This window comes from Acipenser ruthenus, chromosome 28 (genome assembly GCF_902713425.1).
Source record: "Acipenser ruthenus chromosome 28, fAciRut3.2 maternal haplotype, whole genome shotgun sequence".
NCBI lineage: Eukaryota > Metazoa > Chordata > Actinopteri > Acipenseriformes > Acipenseridae > Acipenser > Acipenser ruthenus.
This window is the reverse complement of record NC_081216.1, coordinates 21,128,834-21,145,994: the sequence shown is the minus strand read 5'-3', so window position 1 is coordinate 21,145,994 and position 17,161 is coordinate 21,128,834. Positions and strand designations below refer to the sequence as shown.

The following is a 17,161-nucleotide window of genomic DNA, read 5'->3' as shown; positions in this document are numbered from 1 at the left end:
TTAGTGACTGTGTTACCCTCAAAATAACGTCACGACTGCCCCCTGGTGGTTATGTGGCACAACATCATAACTTTCAGTCCCAAATCTTTTAATCGTGTCCTATTTCATACACATACTACAGTAAGAAACAACGGAGTTGAATTTGTTCTATATTTAGATCTTAAAAGCAATTCCAGTCCATATCCTGATTGGTAAAGCGTTTCACAATAAGAGATCACACTCAGGTTTGGGATCAGTGGCGTTTATTTAAAATAATAAAAATGTAGGATTCTCAGGAATTTTCATCATGGTGTATTCAGCATTAAAATGAAACACATTCATTAAACAGGTAATAAAGCCTTCAGTGCATGCTCATGTCACCCTGAGTTATCGGAAAATTTAAGCAGCAGCTGCAGAAATGAAGCTTCAGTGTATTCATGGTACCAGCAGGAACCAATCACAGCCTGCCAGAGACAATGCCAGTGCAGTAATGATGCATGTAAAGAGTCCTGCAGTATTGCCCCAGGGGTCAGGGCAGTGAACAGTCACTGGCCCTTCTTCTTCAGCATGATGCTGTTCGCTCTCTTGAATCGATAAACCACGTTCGCTACCTCATCCGACAGCACCTGGGGAGAGAGATGGGACTCTAGGAAACAGCTCAAGCAATGTTCAACAGCACATGCTATATCTGTAAAGTGTAGAACCATGCTAGAATATCTCAGACACTATCACACCCAAATCCAGTGTTCCAGGCACCCCTCCCTGGCACAATGCTCCTTGTTCTAGTAACGTATTGTGGACAGGGCAAGACTTTACTGTTCACTGGGACTGATTGCTATGTGGTGTACAGGCTAGCAGAAAGTACTAGATATGATCCACACAGGTACACAGTGCTGACTCAGAGCAGTGTAGACGTGATCCACACGGGTACACAGTGCTCATTCAGAGCAGTGTAGACGTGATCCACACAGGTACACAGTGCTGATTCAGAGCAGTGTGAACGTGATCCACACAGGTACACAGAGCTGACTCAAAGCAGTGTAGACGTGATCCACACGGGTACACAGTGCTGACTCAGAGCAGTGTAGATGTGATCCACATGGGTACACAGTGCTGACTCAGAGCAGTGTAGATGTGATCCACACGGGTACACAGTGCTGACTCAGAGCAGTGTAGACGTGATCCACACGGGTACACAGAGTTGATTCAGAGCAGTGTAGACGTGATCCACACGGGTACACAGTGCTGATTCAGAGTAGTGTAGACGTGATCCACACAGGTACACAGTGCTGATTCAGAGCAGTGTAGACGTGATCCACACAGGTACACAGTGCTGATTCAGAGCAGTGTGAACGTGATCCACACAGGTACACAGAGCTGACTCAAAGCAGTGTAGATGTGATCCACACGGGTACACAGTGCTGACTCAGAGCAGTGTAGACGTGATCCACACGGGTACACAGAGTTGATTCAGAGCAGTGTAGACGTGATCCACACGGGTACACAGTGCTGATTCAGAGCAGTGTAGACGTGATCCACACAGGTACACAGTGCTGATTCAGAGCAGTGTAGACGTGATCCACACGGGTACACAGTGCTGATTCAGAGCAGTGTAGACGTGATCCACACAGGTACACAGTGCTGATTCAGAGCAGTGTAGACGTGATCCACACGGGTACACGGTGCTGATTCAGAGCAGTGTAGACGTGATCCACACGGGTACACAGTGCTGACTCAGAGCAGTGTAGATGTGATCCACACAGGTACACAGTGCTGATTCAGAGTAGTGTAGACGTGATCCACACGGGTACACAGTGCTGATTCAGAACAGTGTAGACGTGATCCACACAGGTACACAGTGCTGATTCAGAGCAGTGTAGACGTGATCCACACGGGTACACAGAGCTGACTCAGAGCAGTGTAGATGTGATCCACACGGGTACACAGTGCTGACTCAGAGCAGTGTAGACGTGATCCACACGGGTACACAGTGCTGATTCAGAGCAGTGTAGATGTGATCCACACGGGTACACAGTGCTGATTCAGAGCAGTGTAGAAGTGATCCACACGGGTACACAGTGCTGACTCAGAGCAGTGTAGATGTGATCCACACAGGTACACAGTGCTGATTCAGAGTAGTGTAGACGTGATCCACACGGGTACACAGTGCTGATTCAGAACAGTGTAGACGTGATCCACACAGGTACACAGTGCTGATTCAGAGCAGTGTAGACGTGATCCACACGGGTACACAGTGCTGACTCAGAGCAGTGTAGACGTGATCCACACGGGTACACAGTGCTGATTCAGAGCAGTGTAGACGTGATCCACACTGGTACACAGTGCTGACTCAGAGCAGTGTAGACGTGATCCACACAGGTACACAGTGCTGACTCAGAGCAGTGTAAACGTGATCCACACGGGTACACAGTGCTGATTCAGAGCAGTGTAGATGTGATCCACACGGGTACACAGTGCTGATTCAGAGCAGTGTAGACGTGATCCACGCGGGTACACAGAGCTGACTCAGAGCAGTGTAGATGTGATCCACACGGGTACACAGTGCTGATTCAGAGCAGTGTAGACGTGATCCACACGGGTACACAGTGCTGATTCAGAGCAGTGTAGACGTGATCCACACAGGTACACAGTGCTGATTCAGAGCAGTGTAGACGTGATCCACACGGGTACACAGTGCTGATTCAGAGCAGTGTAGACGTGATCCACACAGGTACACAGAGCTGATTCAGAGCAGTGTAGACGTGATCCACACGGGTACACAGTGCTGATTCAGAGCAGTGTAGAAGTGATCCACACAGGTACACAGTGCTGATTCAGAGCAGTGTAGACGTGATCCACACAGGTACACAGTGCTGATTCAGAGCAGTGTAGAAGTGATCCACACGGGTACACAGTGCTGATTCAGAGCAGTGTAGAAGTGATCCACACGGGTACACAGTGCTGATTCAGAGCAGTGTAGACGTGATCCACACGGGTACACAGTGCTGACTCAGAGCAGTGTAGAAGTGATCCACACGGGTACACAGTGCTGATTCAGAGCAGTGTAGACGTGATCCACACAGGTACACAGTGCTGATTCAGAGCAGTGTAGACGTGATCCACACGGGTACACAGTGCTGACTCAGAGCAGTCTAGACGTGATCCACACGGGTACACAGTGCTGATTCAGAGCAGTGTAGACGTGATCCACACGGGTACACAGTGCTGACTCAGAGCAGTCTAGACGTGATCCACACGGGTACACAGTGCTGATTCAGAGCAGTGTAGACGTGATCCACACGGGTACACAGTGCTGATTCAGAGCAGTGTAGACGTGATCCACACGGGTACACAGTGCTGACTCAGAGCAGTGTAGATGTGATCCACACGGGTACGCAGTGCTGATTCAGAGCAGTGCATTTATAAAAACAGCCCAGCATAGTTGCACTGGAGTTATGAATATTACCTTCATGGTCGAACCCAGACTTTTCTTCTCCCCTTCTCTGGATTGGCTCTGAAATGGCACAAGATTTTGTTACACAGATCATATTTATCTATGAATATTTTTAATCAAAAGGGGGTTCGGTGTCACAGTGGCTGATTCACCAGCCTGTCTTGCTTGAGTCTGGCCCCACAGTGCACTCGGACTCCACACAATGAAACAGATTGTATCAAACAAAAGAGCTCCACACAATCTCTCTGCCGTGCAGAGGTCTCAAATGTGCAGTTTTGAAAGAAACACACATTACAGAATCTCAGTTTGCAAGTCCTGCTTGCACTTCCTGGGTCATTTCACCTGGAGAGTGAAATTGTTCCCACCCCTTCGCTGGCTTCTTTCCCATCAATAACCAATCAGCTGCTTCCCCTACTGAGTGACATGCTTTCAGCCAGTAACAAGCTTGGACCCAGAAGATACTGCTGAGGTGAAATGAAGTACAAACAGCTGCCCTGACAATCAGGCAAGAACTGCAGTTACCCTCCAGCAGAATCACTTTGTTATCTGCAATTACTTCTTACTACAATTTCACAGCTGGCAGAATCATATTGGTGTGTATTTGTATTCCTACTTTACATGTGTAAGTTACTTGCAGATTTGCAGAGTGTTTGTTCAAGTGAAACTTTACCGGCAGCTGGTGTGTGCTTCAGCTACTGCTTTATGTGAATTAAACAGGAGGTTTTCAGACTGCTCTGTATTCGCCCACCATCTGTGTTTCATTTATTTTTCTGTACTGTACTGTAGTAAATATGATGTCATGTTTAATATCCAATTGAAAGGTTGTGTTTTGTTATTGAAGGTGTAAGCGGTGCCTCTCGGTTTCCAATGTGTGAGGCAGCCAGTATTTCCTGACCTGGGGGGTGCTGCTGAGGTCATCACAGATCACTGCCATGGTGTGGATCCAGTTCTCATAGACATCCTCCTCCTGATTCCTCTCTCTGGAATGAAAAGCACAAATAGGGAACATTATTATCCTGCTATTGCCACACCACCTCTTACCCCCTCCCCCCCTCCCCCCCTCTCCCCGTCACACTCACTCCCCTCACTCCCTCCCCCTCTCCACATCACACTCACTCCCCTCACCCCTCACTCCCTCCCTCCCTCCCTCCCCCTCTCCCTGTCACACTCACTCCCCTCACCCCTCACTCCCTCCCTCCCTCCATCCCCCTCTCCCCTCCCTCTCTCCCCACAGACTCATTCCCTCCCCTCCCTCCCTCCCCACAGACTCATTCCCTCCCCTCTCTTCTCCTCACACACACTCTCACCTTCCCTCTTCCCTCAACCTCTCTGTTTACCCTCTCCCCTCGTCACACACACTCCCCTCTCCCCTCTCCCTCCCCTCAGACTCACCCCATGTCCTGAAGCAGTTCTCTCTGTGCCAGCACCTCCTTGTGTGCCTCCCTCACACGGCCGTCCATGGTTAGTCGGGCAGTCAGCTGGGCACAGTGCACCCCCAGCACTGCCACATTCAGACTGTCCTTCACAAGAGAGCTGTGGGAGCAGGCAGCCAACATCAGACACGGGCAGGGCAAAATATGCATACATGTATATATACAGACGTGCTCAAATTTGTGGTACCCCTCCACAAAAAACGAAGAATGCACAATTTTCTCTGAAATAAGTTGAAACTGACAAAAATAATTGGCATCCACCATTGTTTATTCCATATTTAATAGAAATCAGACTTTGCTTTTGATTTTTTATTCAACATAATATTGTAAATAATAAAACAAATGAAAATGGCATGGACAAAAATGATGGGACCACTAACCTAATATTTTGTTGCACAACCTTTAGAGGCAATAACTGCAATCAAACGTTTTCTGTAGCTCTCAATGAGACTTCTGCACCTGTTAACAGGTAGTTTGGCCCACTCTTCCTGAGCAAACTGCTCCAGCTGTCTCAGGTTTGATGGGTGCCTTCTCCAGACAGCAAGTTTCAGCTCTTTCCATAGATGTTCGATAGGATTCAGATCAGGACTCATAGACGGCCTCTTCAAAATAGTCCAATGTTTTGTTCTTATCCATTCTTGGGTGCTTTTAGCTGTGTGTTTTGGGTCATTATCCTGTTGAAGGACCCATGACCTGCGACTGAGACAGAGCTTTCTGACACTGGGCAGTACGTTTCGCTCCAGAATGCCTTGATAGTCTTGAGATTTCATTGTGCCCTGCACAGATTCAAGGCACCCTGTGCCAGGCGCAGCAAAGCAGCCCCAAAACATAACCGAGCCTCCTCCATGTTTCACTTTAGGTATGGTGTTCTTTTCTTTGAAAGCTTCATTTTTTCGTCTGTGAACATAGAGCTGATGTGACTTGCCAAAAAGCTCCAGTTTTGACTCATCTGTCCAAAGGACATTCTCCCAGAAGGATTGTCGCTTGTCAATATGCATTTTAGCAAATTCCAGTCTGGCTTTTTTATGTTTTTCTTTCAAAAGTGGAGTCCTCCTGGGTCTTCTTCCATGGAGCCCACTTTCGCTCAAAAAGCGACGGATGGTGCGATCAGAAACTGACGTACCTTCACCTTGGAGTTCAGCTTGTATCTCTTTGGCAGTTATCCTTGGTTCTTTCTCTACCATTCGCACTATCCTTCTGTTCAATCTGGGGTCGATTTTCCTCTTGCGGCCGCGCCCAGGGAGGTTGGCTGCAGTTCCATGGACCTTAAACTTCTTAATAATATTTGCAACTGTTGTCACAGGAACATCAAGCTGCTTGGAGATGGTCTTGTAGCCTTTACCTTTACCATGCTTGTCTATTATTTTCTTTCTGATCTCCTCAGACAACTCTCTCCTTTGCTTTCTCTGGTCCATGTTCAGTGTGGTGCACACAATGATACCAAACAGCACAGTGACTACTTTTCTCCATTTAAATAGGCTGAATGACTGATTACAAGATTGGAGACATGTGTGATACTAATTAAAGAAACTAATTAGTTTGAAATATCACTATAATCCATTTATTTATTATCTTTTCTAAGGGGTACCAACAAATGTGTCCAGGCCATTTTAGAATATCTTTGTAGAATAAGCAATAATTCATCTCTTTTCACAGCTTCTTTGCTTTATTCTATGACATACCAAAGGCATGCAAGTATACATGATAAAATAGCTTTTAATTTCATCACTTTTCAGGAGGAATGAAGCATTATTTCAATGAGCTGTAAGGGTACCAACAAATTTGAGCACGTCTGTATATATATATTCACACACACACTATATTATATACAGTATATATATATATATATATATATATATATATATATATATATATATATATATATATATATTCAAACACACACTTCAAAAAAACCCAAGTGAAAATTAATTGAAACTGAAATGAATAAATATTATCCCCCACTGGGCAGCCATCAAGGTGAGGTATTTAATGGTCAGTTTCTTGTGTATTGTGCCACATTGACCCTGACCTGGCAGCGTGGCTGCTGGAGATTCAGGAGACGGTCTTACCTGTCGGGGGCCACGCTCTTCTCCAGGCTGAGGATCCGAGTGGCTCTCTGCAGGTCGCGGGTCTTGAAGTCGAGCTGCAGCTGAAAGGGAACTTTATCCCTTTCAAGGAAATCTGCAGGGAACAATACAGGCAGGCTTATTGACAAACACAATATCAGCACACGCTCCTTTTACTGACAAGGACTACTTCAACTAGCAGACCTGTCTGCAATATTACAGGATGGGAGAGACTGCAATGTTACAGGATGGGAGAGACTGCAATGTTACAGGATGGGAAATTCTGCAATGTTACAGGAGGGGAAACTCTGCAATGTTACAGGATGGGAGAGATTGCAATGTTACAGGATGGGAGAGACTGCAATGTTAAAGGATGGGAGAGACTGCAATGTTACAGGATGGGAAAGACTGCAATGTTACAGGATGGGAAACTCTGCAATGTTACAGGATGGGAGAGATTGCAATGTTACAGGATGGGAGAGACTGCAATGTTACAGGATGGGAAACTCTGCAATGTTACAGGATGGGAGAGACTACACTGTTACGGGATGGGAGAGACTGCATTGTTACAGGATGGGAGAGACTGCAATGTTACAGGATGGGAGAGACTGCAATGTTACAGGATGGGAGAGACTGCAATGTTACAGGATGGGAGAGACTGCATTGTTACAGGATGGGAGAGACTGCAATGTTACAGGATGGGAGAGACTGCAATGTTACAGGATGGGAGAGACTGCAATGTTACAGGATGGGAGAGATTGCAATGTTACAGGATGGGAAATTCTGCAATGTTACAGGATGGGAAATTCTGCAATGTTACAGGATGGGAAACTCTGCAATGTTACAGGATGGGAGAGATTGCAATGTTACAGGATGGGAGAGACTGCAATGTTACAGGATGGGAAATTCTGCAATGTTACAGGAGGGGAAACTCTGCAATGTTACAGGATGGGAGAGATTGCAATGTTACAGGATGGGAAATTCTGCAATGTTACAGGAGGGGAAACTCTGCAATGTTACAGGAGGGGAAACTCTGCAATGTTACAGTAGGGGAAACTCTGCAATGTTACAGGATGAGTTGTTTTTTAGGACTGAGTTAGAAATCAGAGAAGCAATCTGACATGGCCGGATGCTTGCAAAACTATTTTCCACTTTGCAAGAAAATGTCAGTTTCCTGTGTTACTGACTCAAAACCACAGAATACAAACAAGAGTGCAGATGAGACGCAGTCAGCATTGTGGGGGGGGGGGGGGCTGTGGAGGAGGGGAGATTCCTATGTTGCCTTTTCACCCGCTGGTATAATATACGTGTGTGTAAATGTGAAAGCTTCATGACATTCAGGTTATTATAGTCTATCCTGGCAATGGAAATAGCTTATTAGCAATATAAATAGAAACAATGCACAGATCACTTAGAAACAATGCACAGATCACTTAGAAACAAGCACAGATCACTTAGAAACAAGCACAGATCACTTAGAAACATGCACAGATCACTTAGAAACAATGCACAGATCACTTAGAAACAAGCACAGATCACTTAGAAACAAGCACAGATCACTTAGAAACAAGCACAGATCACTTAGAAACATGCACCGATCACTTAGAAACAAGCACCGATCACTTAGAAACAAGCACAGATCACTTAGAAACAAGCACAGATCACTTAGAAACAAGCACAGATCACTTAGAAACATGCACAGATCACTTAGAAACAAGCACAGATCACTTAGAAACAATGCACAGATCACTTAGAAACAAGCACAGATCACTTAGAAACAATGCACAGATCACTTAGAAACAATGCACTGATCACTTAGAAACAAGCACAGATCACTTAGAAACAATGCACAGATCACTTAGAAACAATGCACAGATCACTTAGAAACAATGCACTGATCACTTAGAAACAAGCACAGATCACTTAGAAACAAGCACAGATCACTTAGAAACAAGCACAGATCACTTGGAAACATGCACAGATCACTTAGAAACAAGCACAGATCACTTAGAAACAATGCACAGATCACTTAGAAACAATGCACAGATCACTTAGAAACAAGCACAGATCACTTAGAAACAAGCACAGATCACTTAGAAACAATGCACAGATCACTTAGAAACAATGCACAGATCACTTAGAAACAAGCACAGATGACTTAGAAACAATGCACAGATCACTTAGAAACAATGCACTGATCACTTAGAAACAAGCACAGATCACTTAGAAACAAGCACAGATCACTTAGAAACAAGCACAGATCACTTAGAAACATGCACAGATCACTTAGAAACAATGCACAGATCACTTAGAAACAATGCACAGATCACTTAGAAACAAGCACAGATCACTTAGAAACAATGCACAGATCACTTAGAAACAAGCACAGATCACTTAGAAACAAGCACAGATCACTTAGAAACAATGCACAGATCACTTAGAAACAAGCACAGATCACTTAGAAACAATGCACAGATCACTTAGTAACAATGCACTGATCACTTAGAAACAAGCACAGATCACTTAGAAACAATGCACAGATCACTTAGAAACAAGCACAGATCACTTAGAAACAAGCACTGATCACTTAGAAACAAGCACAGATCACTTAGAAACAAGCACAGATCACTTAGAAACAAGCACAGATCACTTAGAAACAATGCACAGATCACTTAGAAACAATGCACAGATCACTTAGAAACAAGCACAGATCACTTAGAAACAAGCACTGATCACTTAGAAACAAGCACAGATCACTTAGAAACAAGCACAGAAACACTGCCAGAGTAACTGCTCCCCACCTCAGTGAACTATGAACTCAGTGGTCTATTGTCAAGGCTTTGGGAAGTGTGTGTCCAGTGTTTATTACTCACTCTGCAGACTGGACTCCTTTATCCCAAACTGAAAGGTGATCTCCAGGTCTTCAGTCACATTCCCAATCTCCTTCACCAGCCTGTGGTGGGAATGGTCCTCATACTTAAAGTACCTGACATGAATAGGGTCACACAATCAGCGCTGTGAAACAGGGATCATTCAGACTAAAGTCATTGTAACTCTTCATCAAACTCCTTCTCCCAGCACTCAGACACCCCCCACCTCATTAGCACCCACTTACATGCCTTCTGCAATCAGAAAAGTGGCCTTCACATTGGTGGCAATAACGTTGTCTTCTAGAACAGACTGAATCTCGGAGGACACATTGTTGATGTTGACTATATTGACCTGCAGAGCACAAGAACTGGGGTCAGCAACAGTGAGGGTATATTGTGGGTTGAGGATTAAACCTAGAACAGGGAATACATTGAGAATGCTTTTTGACTCTTTGGAAATCACATTATATTTCAGGTGCGCATATCAGAAACATTGCAGAGCTCTCACCCTCCCACCAGTGCGATCAGCCAGCCTCCCCACCTCAGCCAGTCTGCAGTCTGTGCCTTCAAACGTCAGCACAGAGACAATCACCCTGCCAGTGGCACACAGAGAGAAGGGAACAGGAGGCTAGTCAATGCATTCTCACCTTACTGAAGTACTTACACTCTTCTGATATCATTACCACACAGATATACAAATTCACACACACATAGAGCCGGGACTCCAGCAGTCAGCTTCTGAGTGCACTTATTTACTGGATGACCAAATGTAAAAGATAAGATCAATGCATTGGAATTGGAGGTGCAGACCTCATATCGCGCTGTGAACACCCCTAGTGGAAGCCCTGGCTCTGGATTAGTTATTTACATGGCTGAGTTTATTTTGTATCTTTCTGTCCCTTCATGTTACACTGGCAGAATTCAGTAACACTGGGCAGCAGAAGATTGTGTTTGCAGTTTGTGATTAGCTTTGCTCTTGAGTTACCCTTTCTCAGCAGCCTCGTTAGCCAGGTTCCTGTAGAAATAAGAAGAGCTTTGACAGGCATCATCTATATATCCTAGTCCAGTATTAGCTAGTCCATCGGTGCAGATTATCACCTGCAAAGGGAAAAGTGAACCAGAATTCCTTTAGAAGCACAAGACACCTTGCCCACCCTCTCAGTCATTCCTGTGCACTAACCGAATGGCTCCTTACCTCTGATCTACTCGTTAACAAGTCAGACAGTCACTCAGGACCATGGACCCAGAACACATTCACAAGCATTGTGGGACATGTCTTTGAACCGAAAGGAGCTCTAAGGAATTTCTTTAGCTTTAGGTGTGTTTCATGTCTGAGAGTGAGGACTGAATGTGCACAGTAAGTGTAAAACTCCACTGGCGGAGAGAGACACTGTCAGCCATTCAGTCTGCTCGGAACACTTTAAACCAATGAAAGAACTTCGCAGTATTGCTTGAGCTGACCTTTGACCCGGAGTACCTGGACGCCATCGCTATGGATACCAGAGCGGCTGGCCCCAGCGCGGTGGAGCCATGTTCACGCATCCTGTTGTGAAGAAAGAGGTTATGAACTGGTACCAAACCAGTACACATTCAGAGGGATATTCTGACAATTAAAACAAGACACAAAGAAAGTCATGTTCCTAGTCATTGAAAAAGAATAGCATGTTTGTGTTGTGCCCAAGCTGCAATAATACAAGCAAGTAAAACCAATTTGAAAATGTTTAACATTACTGAATGGGACCAGCCCACACTGTCTTATCACGCTGCAGTTAATTATTGTGCAACTTTTTCCACAAATGACTGGGTGGGCACTACTTATAACTTGTTATTGCTTCATTTAAAAACATGGTATGGTTATCATAACAGCACATCATCTGTTTCTGAAACCTTTTCTATCTGATATTTACACCTCACTGCACTGCACAGGAAGTGGTGTTTGTCTTTTGAAGCAAACGCGTGTTTAGCTCATTGGTTAACAGCAGCAGTGTGCAGCTTGGCTCAAACTCACTCCTGGACTCTGCATCGCAGCGTATCGATGCTCTCTTCAACACAGCGAGGACAAGTGAACTGCTGGCCCTGTGACATGAGGAAATCGAAATCCATGAGCTCCCACTCCTTCAGCATCAGAGGGATGCCCGTCCCATCTCCATACACAGTGACCTGCAACCAAGCACACGCAGCCACCATTAGAGAACCTCCACATGACCTCATCACTCCCATCAACCCCCACGAGGTGACCAGCACACATACATGCTGCTCCCACTACAGCCACCATCAGAGAACCTCCACATGACCTTATCACTCCCATCAACCCCCACGAGGTGACCAGCACACACACAGGATGCTTCCACTACAGCCACCCTCAGAGAACCTCCACATGACCTCATCACTCCCATCAACCCCTACAAGGTGACCAGCACACATACATGCTGCTCCCTCTACAGCCACCATCAGAGAACCTCCACATGACCTCATCACTCCCATCAACCCCTACAAGGTGACCAGCACACACACAGGCTGCTCCCACTACAGCTACCTTCAGAGAACCTCCACATGACCTCATTACTCCCATCAACCCCCACAAGGTGACCAGCAGCCCCCCATAATAATGCTGTTGAGCAGCACTTTACCTCATCATTGAAGGTGACGAGTGCAACACGCCCCCGGGGGCAGGTCTGCAGCAGGAAGTTTAGAGATCTCTGAATGGCATCCTGGATACTCTGCGATCACAAAGCCAACAACAGCAAACGCATTACTGACTGCTCTCTGGATCGCTGCAAAGCAGGCTTTGAAAAACAAGGGGGGTTCAAAAGGAACAGCTCCTTACCTGAAGTCTTGACACATGGACCGGTTTGTTTATTGCATTCGAAATTTCCACCTAGAGAAATAGATATAATCATGATATGACCACAGCACTGCATTAGACCCGACATGAGCTCTGTTTGAAAACCTGTCTGCTCTAAATTCCACTTCCCTCAGTCTACCGTGGTCTTTATTCCACTGTCTGTGTATTGTGTTTCGGGGATAAAAGTGGCATTTATTCACTCCTGGGTGGGGTTAACCTAGTTTAAGGGTGCAGTACTTAGATTGAGCCTCAAGTTTAGAAATAGACTTATTGGGGTATAGGCTTTCCGTTACCTCTGCAGTAACGCACATGCTGCCTGAGATATCCACACAGAACACCACCAGCAGATCCTCCAGGTTGACGTAGTCTCCGTCTGCGTCCTCGTGCAGGTACAGCACGTCATGGCTGGGCATCAAGGACGCGCTGCTGCTGCTGTCAAACCGGTTGTGCTGGCTGCAGAATTCACAACTCCAGTCCTGAACAAAGAGTAAACTGACATCCTTCTCAGGAAATAACACCTTCTCTTTCAACACATATTGAGAGAATGTATGTATGTTACATAACATACATACACGATACTCACACTGCCTCCTTGGTTATGGTCAATGTTACTTAGTTGAGACACAGCTGCTGAACACCTCCGACATTGAAGAGAGGGGCTGGATCCTACAGGCACCGCAACTGAACAGGAAATAAGCCCATTAATTACTCAGCAATGCCATATTCACATTAATCACATTTTTGAATGTGTGTGACAGTTTCATTCCATCGCTTCAGTAGAGATTCCCCTGGTGCTCTGCTTGTAGTGGAGTTACATCCCAGTGTGCAACTTTATTACAGTGGACTGGCAGTGATACTAATACAGAACAGGGAAAACAGGAATTCAGCAAACACTGCGAGTCCTTCAGCAATTTGACTGGTTCAACCATTGTTATCATGGCAATAGAAGCAATAGAAGAGTCCATCAGAACATTTTAAGCCATTGTTCAGTTTGTGAAGATATTTTGAAACTGGTCTGTTCCTATGTATTGTAGTAATGTTGAAATCTGCCACACAATGTATAGAGCATGTCCTGCAGCTTACTGTTTTTCAGATCCACCAGTCTTCCTACATTGACAGAAACCACGTTCACATCCACATTCAAACACCCGGTGCGACGCTGGGAGGCTGCAGGAGGAATCACACAAATAAAAGAAATGATACCAAGAATTGAGCTTGATTTAGATTTGATCATCTATTTATTGTGATTCACTTTTCACTGCTTGTGCACTCAGCAGGGCAGTGTGGGCGGGGCTCTTCTCCAGGGGTACTCACTGCGTGGGGGCAGGGGAGGAGGGATCCTGGGGTGTGAGGGCGTGGGGGCAGGGTGCGGGCTCCACGACCGCTCCAACCGGCTTTTCTGTCGAGGGGGAATCGGCGGGGGAAGGAGACTCTCCGCTGCACCTGTTAATAAAGCACAGTCCTGTCAACCAGACCTGCTAGTGCCTTATCCCAGAGCCCCTGAATGTCTTTCCATGAACTTTATTTGAGTTGGTTTATTTTAAAGAAAAACATACAGCTAAAACAGGTTTGGTCTTTTTTATTGTATTAATGCTAGATGCTTAACTCTGCTTATAGAAAGGAAGGCTCTGAGCCCACACTGATATGTGCCTGTGTTTCTATCACTGTGTGCAGGTTGAGTTTTAGAGCAGAGCTGAGCTGGCAAACATCCAAGACTGTCACGGCTGTTGTATAACATCATTAGCATTGCCACGTTGCCACAAGAATAACGTGTCATCATTACCACAGAGTGGCCTGTCCGGTCCCTTAGGAATCACAGCGATCCGGTTATCATAATCACGAGAAGCTCTGGAGAAGAGCCTTTCTGTAGGCTGGCATTGAAGGCTCCTTCTCCCCACTCCTGGCACATCCAAAAATGAAACTGTGGCACATTCGCCTTGTTCTGTATGACAGATATCGTGCAAGAATATAATCAGAACATATTCAAAATATCTAGCATAATAGTTTAATTGTTTAATACTTTCATAATAGAATCAACATACAAATACAGCAAAGCAGTTAATGAACTTGATTGACTGACATCTAAAGCTGACTGAGAGACACTAGTTTTCTTACCAGACAATCTAGCCTGGGGTTTAGGCTTCCAATTGCACACAACATGACTGCAGGCAAATTCCATCCCTCAGTGTGTGTGCTTGAGCTGAACAGAGAACCGAGAAACCAACTTGTAATCATGCCAGTACAGTAACACAACAAAACACACACACCAGTACACACACTAACACAACACTGACACAACACACAAACCAGTACACACACACACCAGTGCGCACACACTAACACAACACACACACCAGTGCACACACAGCAACACAAACCAGTGCACACACTAACACAACACTGACACAACACACAAACCAGTACACACACACACACCAGTGCGCACACACTAACACAACACACACACCAGTACACACACAGCAACACAAACCAGTGCACACACTAACACAACACTGACACAACACACAAACCAGTACACACACACACACCAGTGCGCACACACTAACACAACACACAAACCAGTGCACACACAGCAACACACACCAGTACACACACTAACACAACAACACAGTTAATTGTAAGTCGCCTGGGATAAAGATGTCTACGAAATAAACAAATAAATAAACAAAATAATAATAATTGTATGTAAAAAATAATGTAATTGTATGTAAAAATAATGTGATATCTTGTAACAATTGTAAGGGTGTCTGCTAAGAAATAAATAATAACACATAAAAAAGTTTTTTTTATGGTTAAATAAATAAAAGTGAAAGTGACTACACCCAAATGAGTTATTTCTAGCTAGATAGATAGACAGATAGATGGATAGATAGCTAGCTAGCTAGATAGACAGATAGATGGATAGATAGCTAGATAGATAGACACACATACAGTGTGATACAAGCAGTATCTAACAGGCTTATTGTTAGTGGAGACTGACAAGCACATGAAATGGAGCCGTAGGTCTTACCAATCTGTCGCTCCCCTGGGCACATGAAGCTTCCTGTGTGCATTCGTACCAGGGAGCCACGCGTACTCTTCGTGAGCTCTGTAGCAACACTGTCCTGCTGCTCCAGTATGTAGCGATGCCTTTGTTTGTTAACATTTACATTTGAAAAACGATTCAGGACAGATAGATATCAATATGTATGTATTTCCCACAGCAGTTTTGTGGCTGTGCTCTCAGTGCTGAGACTGATGAGGATGCTGGCGGGACAGCGTGGGTTGAGTGACAGGCAGCAGACTGGGCTTCCTTTTCAAAAACATCTCTCTCCCCTCCAGCTGCATCTTCCTTTGGGGGTGGGGGGTGGGTTGATGGGTTAGGGTTTAGGGTGAACTGGGGACTTTAGAATGGACCCTTGCACTGAGCATGCACACAACTGTATTAGTTTTGTAGCTGATTAGCTTGAGATTCTTGAGATTCTTGAAGGTACTGAGGTGAGAAGCTGCTGCTGTTGTTGAAGGGTTGTCAGTGTTGGGATGGGGTGGGATGGGGACAGGAGGATTTTTAATTTATTTGGCAGATGCTCTTATTTTGAAACAAACGCATACATTGGTATTTAATACCACTAAAAAGGTTTGCTGGTTTCTCTTAATTACCAATCTTTTATGAATTGCTCTAGCTAATCTGCCAGTGACAACAGTACAACAATTATAAAAATGCAACACAGCTGATGAAATACAGCACCTTAAAATGAAAAAAGAAATTAACTATGTCCACAGTGTTGCTTATTATTGACATAATAAATACCTCCAAATTGTTTTAGCTATATCTATTCCTATTCCATTAGAATACAAGTCATGAATAATAATAATAATAACAATAATAATAATAATAATAATAATAATAATAATAATAATAATAATAATAATAATACAAACGATGTAGTTTATGTGCAATGGCATTGTTACATCGTGTTTGTTAAGAAGTAGATATCATAATTGGAATGATGAAAATGGATATAGGCTTTTCAATAAACAAAATAATCGGATTAATAATAAATTATAGCCTAAAACATAAACAATCCACCCAAACTATAGTTGTTTTAAAGAGAACGAACAGCGCGCGTCATAAACCACCCTAAACCCTGCACCCTGCACCCTGCACCAATGCTGCCACCCCGTGGCGATTAACTGGAATTAATGACATACTAAAACAACTGTTTAGACCAGTGCTGCCCAAACACGGTCCTGGAGAGCCCCTATCCAGCAGGTTTTATAGGTAACCTTTAATCATCAATTTCTTAACACGTGGAACAATTTCATTGTGATCAATTAAGCAGGTGATTTATTAAATGAAGTCATTTCGAGATCATTTGATACAAAACATGAACTACCCTTTTCAGCCCTCAATGGCCTGGATTACATGCTGGGAAAATGTCATGACTTATCTGTCTACTGTCATGACTTATTTAAGGTGGTTATAATTTTAGATCATTTTAGTTTGTTTAATT

General features: G+C 44.5%; 1 protein-coding gene across 1 annotated transcript; it reads right to left on the bottom strand.

Annotated features, from left to right (window-relative positions):
- Nucleotides 1–225: 225 nt before the first annotated feature.
- Nucleotides 226–16,525, bottom strand: si:dkey-9k7.3 (circularly permutated Ras protein 1). The gene is made up of 20 exons (XM_034057315.3): nucleotides 15,679–16,525; nucleotides 14,763–14,847; nucleotides 14,431–14,589; nucleotides 13,962–14,090; nucleotides 13,731–13,814; nucleotides 13,231–13,328; nucleotides 12,941–13,123; nucleotides 12,630–12,680; nucleotides 12,433–12,522; nucleotides 11,811–11,962; nucleotides 11,264–11,345; nucleotides 10,788–10,900; nucleotides 10,311–10,395; nucleotides 10,048–10,154; nucleotides 9,806–9,918; nucleotides 6,936–7,047; nucleotides 4,826–4,966; nucleotides 4,329–4,413; nucleotides 3,446–3,493; nucleotides 226–605 (listed from the first exon to the last, which is right to left on the bottom strand). Exons 2-20 carry the CDS (start codon nucleotides 14,824–14,826, stop codon nucleotides 525–527), a joined length of 1,977 nt encoding a protein of 658 aa, XP_033913206.1. The 5' UTR covers nucleotides 14,827–14,847; nucleotides 15,679–16,525; the 3' UTR covers nucleotides 226–524.
- Between the last annotated feature and the right edge of the window lie 636 nt (nucleotides 16,526–17,161).

What these genes read in the sequence shown, in the direction of transcription:
- si:dkey-9k7.3 (XM_034057315.3), bottom strand. Translation starts at nt 14,826, where the DNA reads ATGGAATTTGCCTGCAGTCATGTTGTGTGCAATTGGAAGCCTAAACCC. An exon ending in TCGTCACCTTCAATGATGAG is followed by an intron (nt 11,963 to 12,432) that starts GTAAAGTGCTGC and finishes GCTTGGTTGCAG; the next exon opens with GTCACTGTGTATGGAGATGG. An exon ending in CCAGGTACTCCGGGTCAAAG is followed by an intron (nt 10,901 to 11,263) that starts GTCAGCTCAAGC and finishes TTCCCTTTGCAG; the next exon opens with GTGATAATCTGCACCGATGG.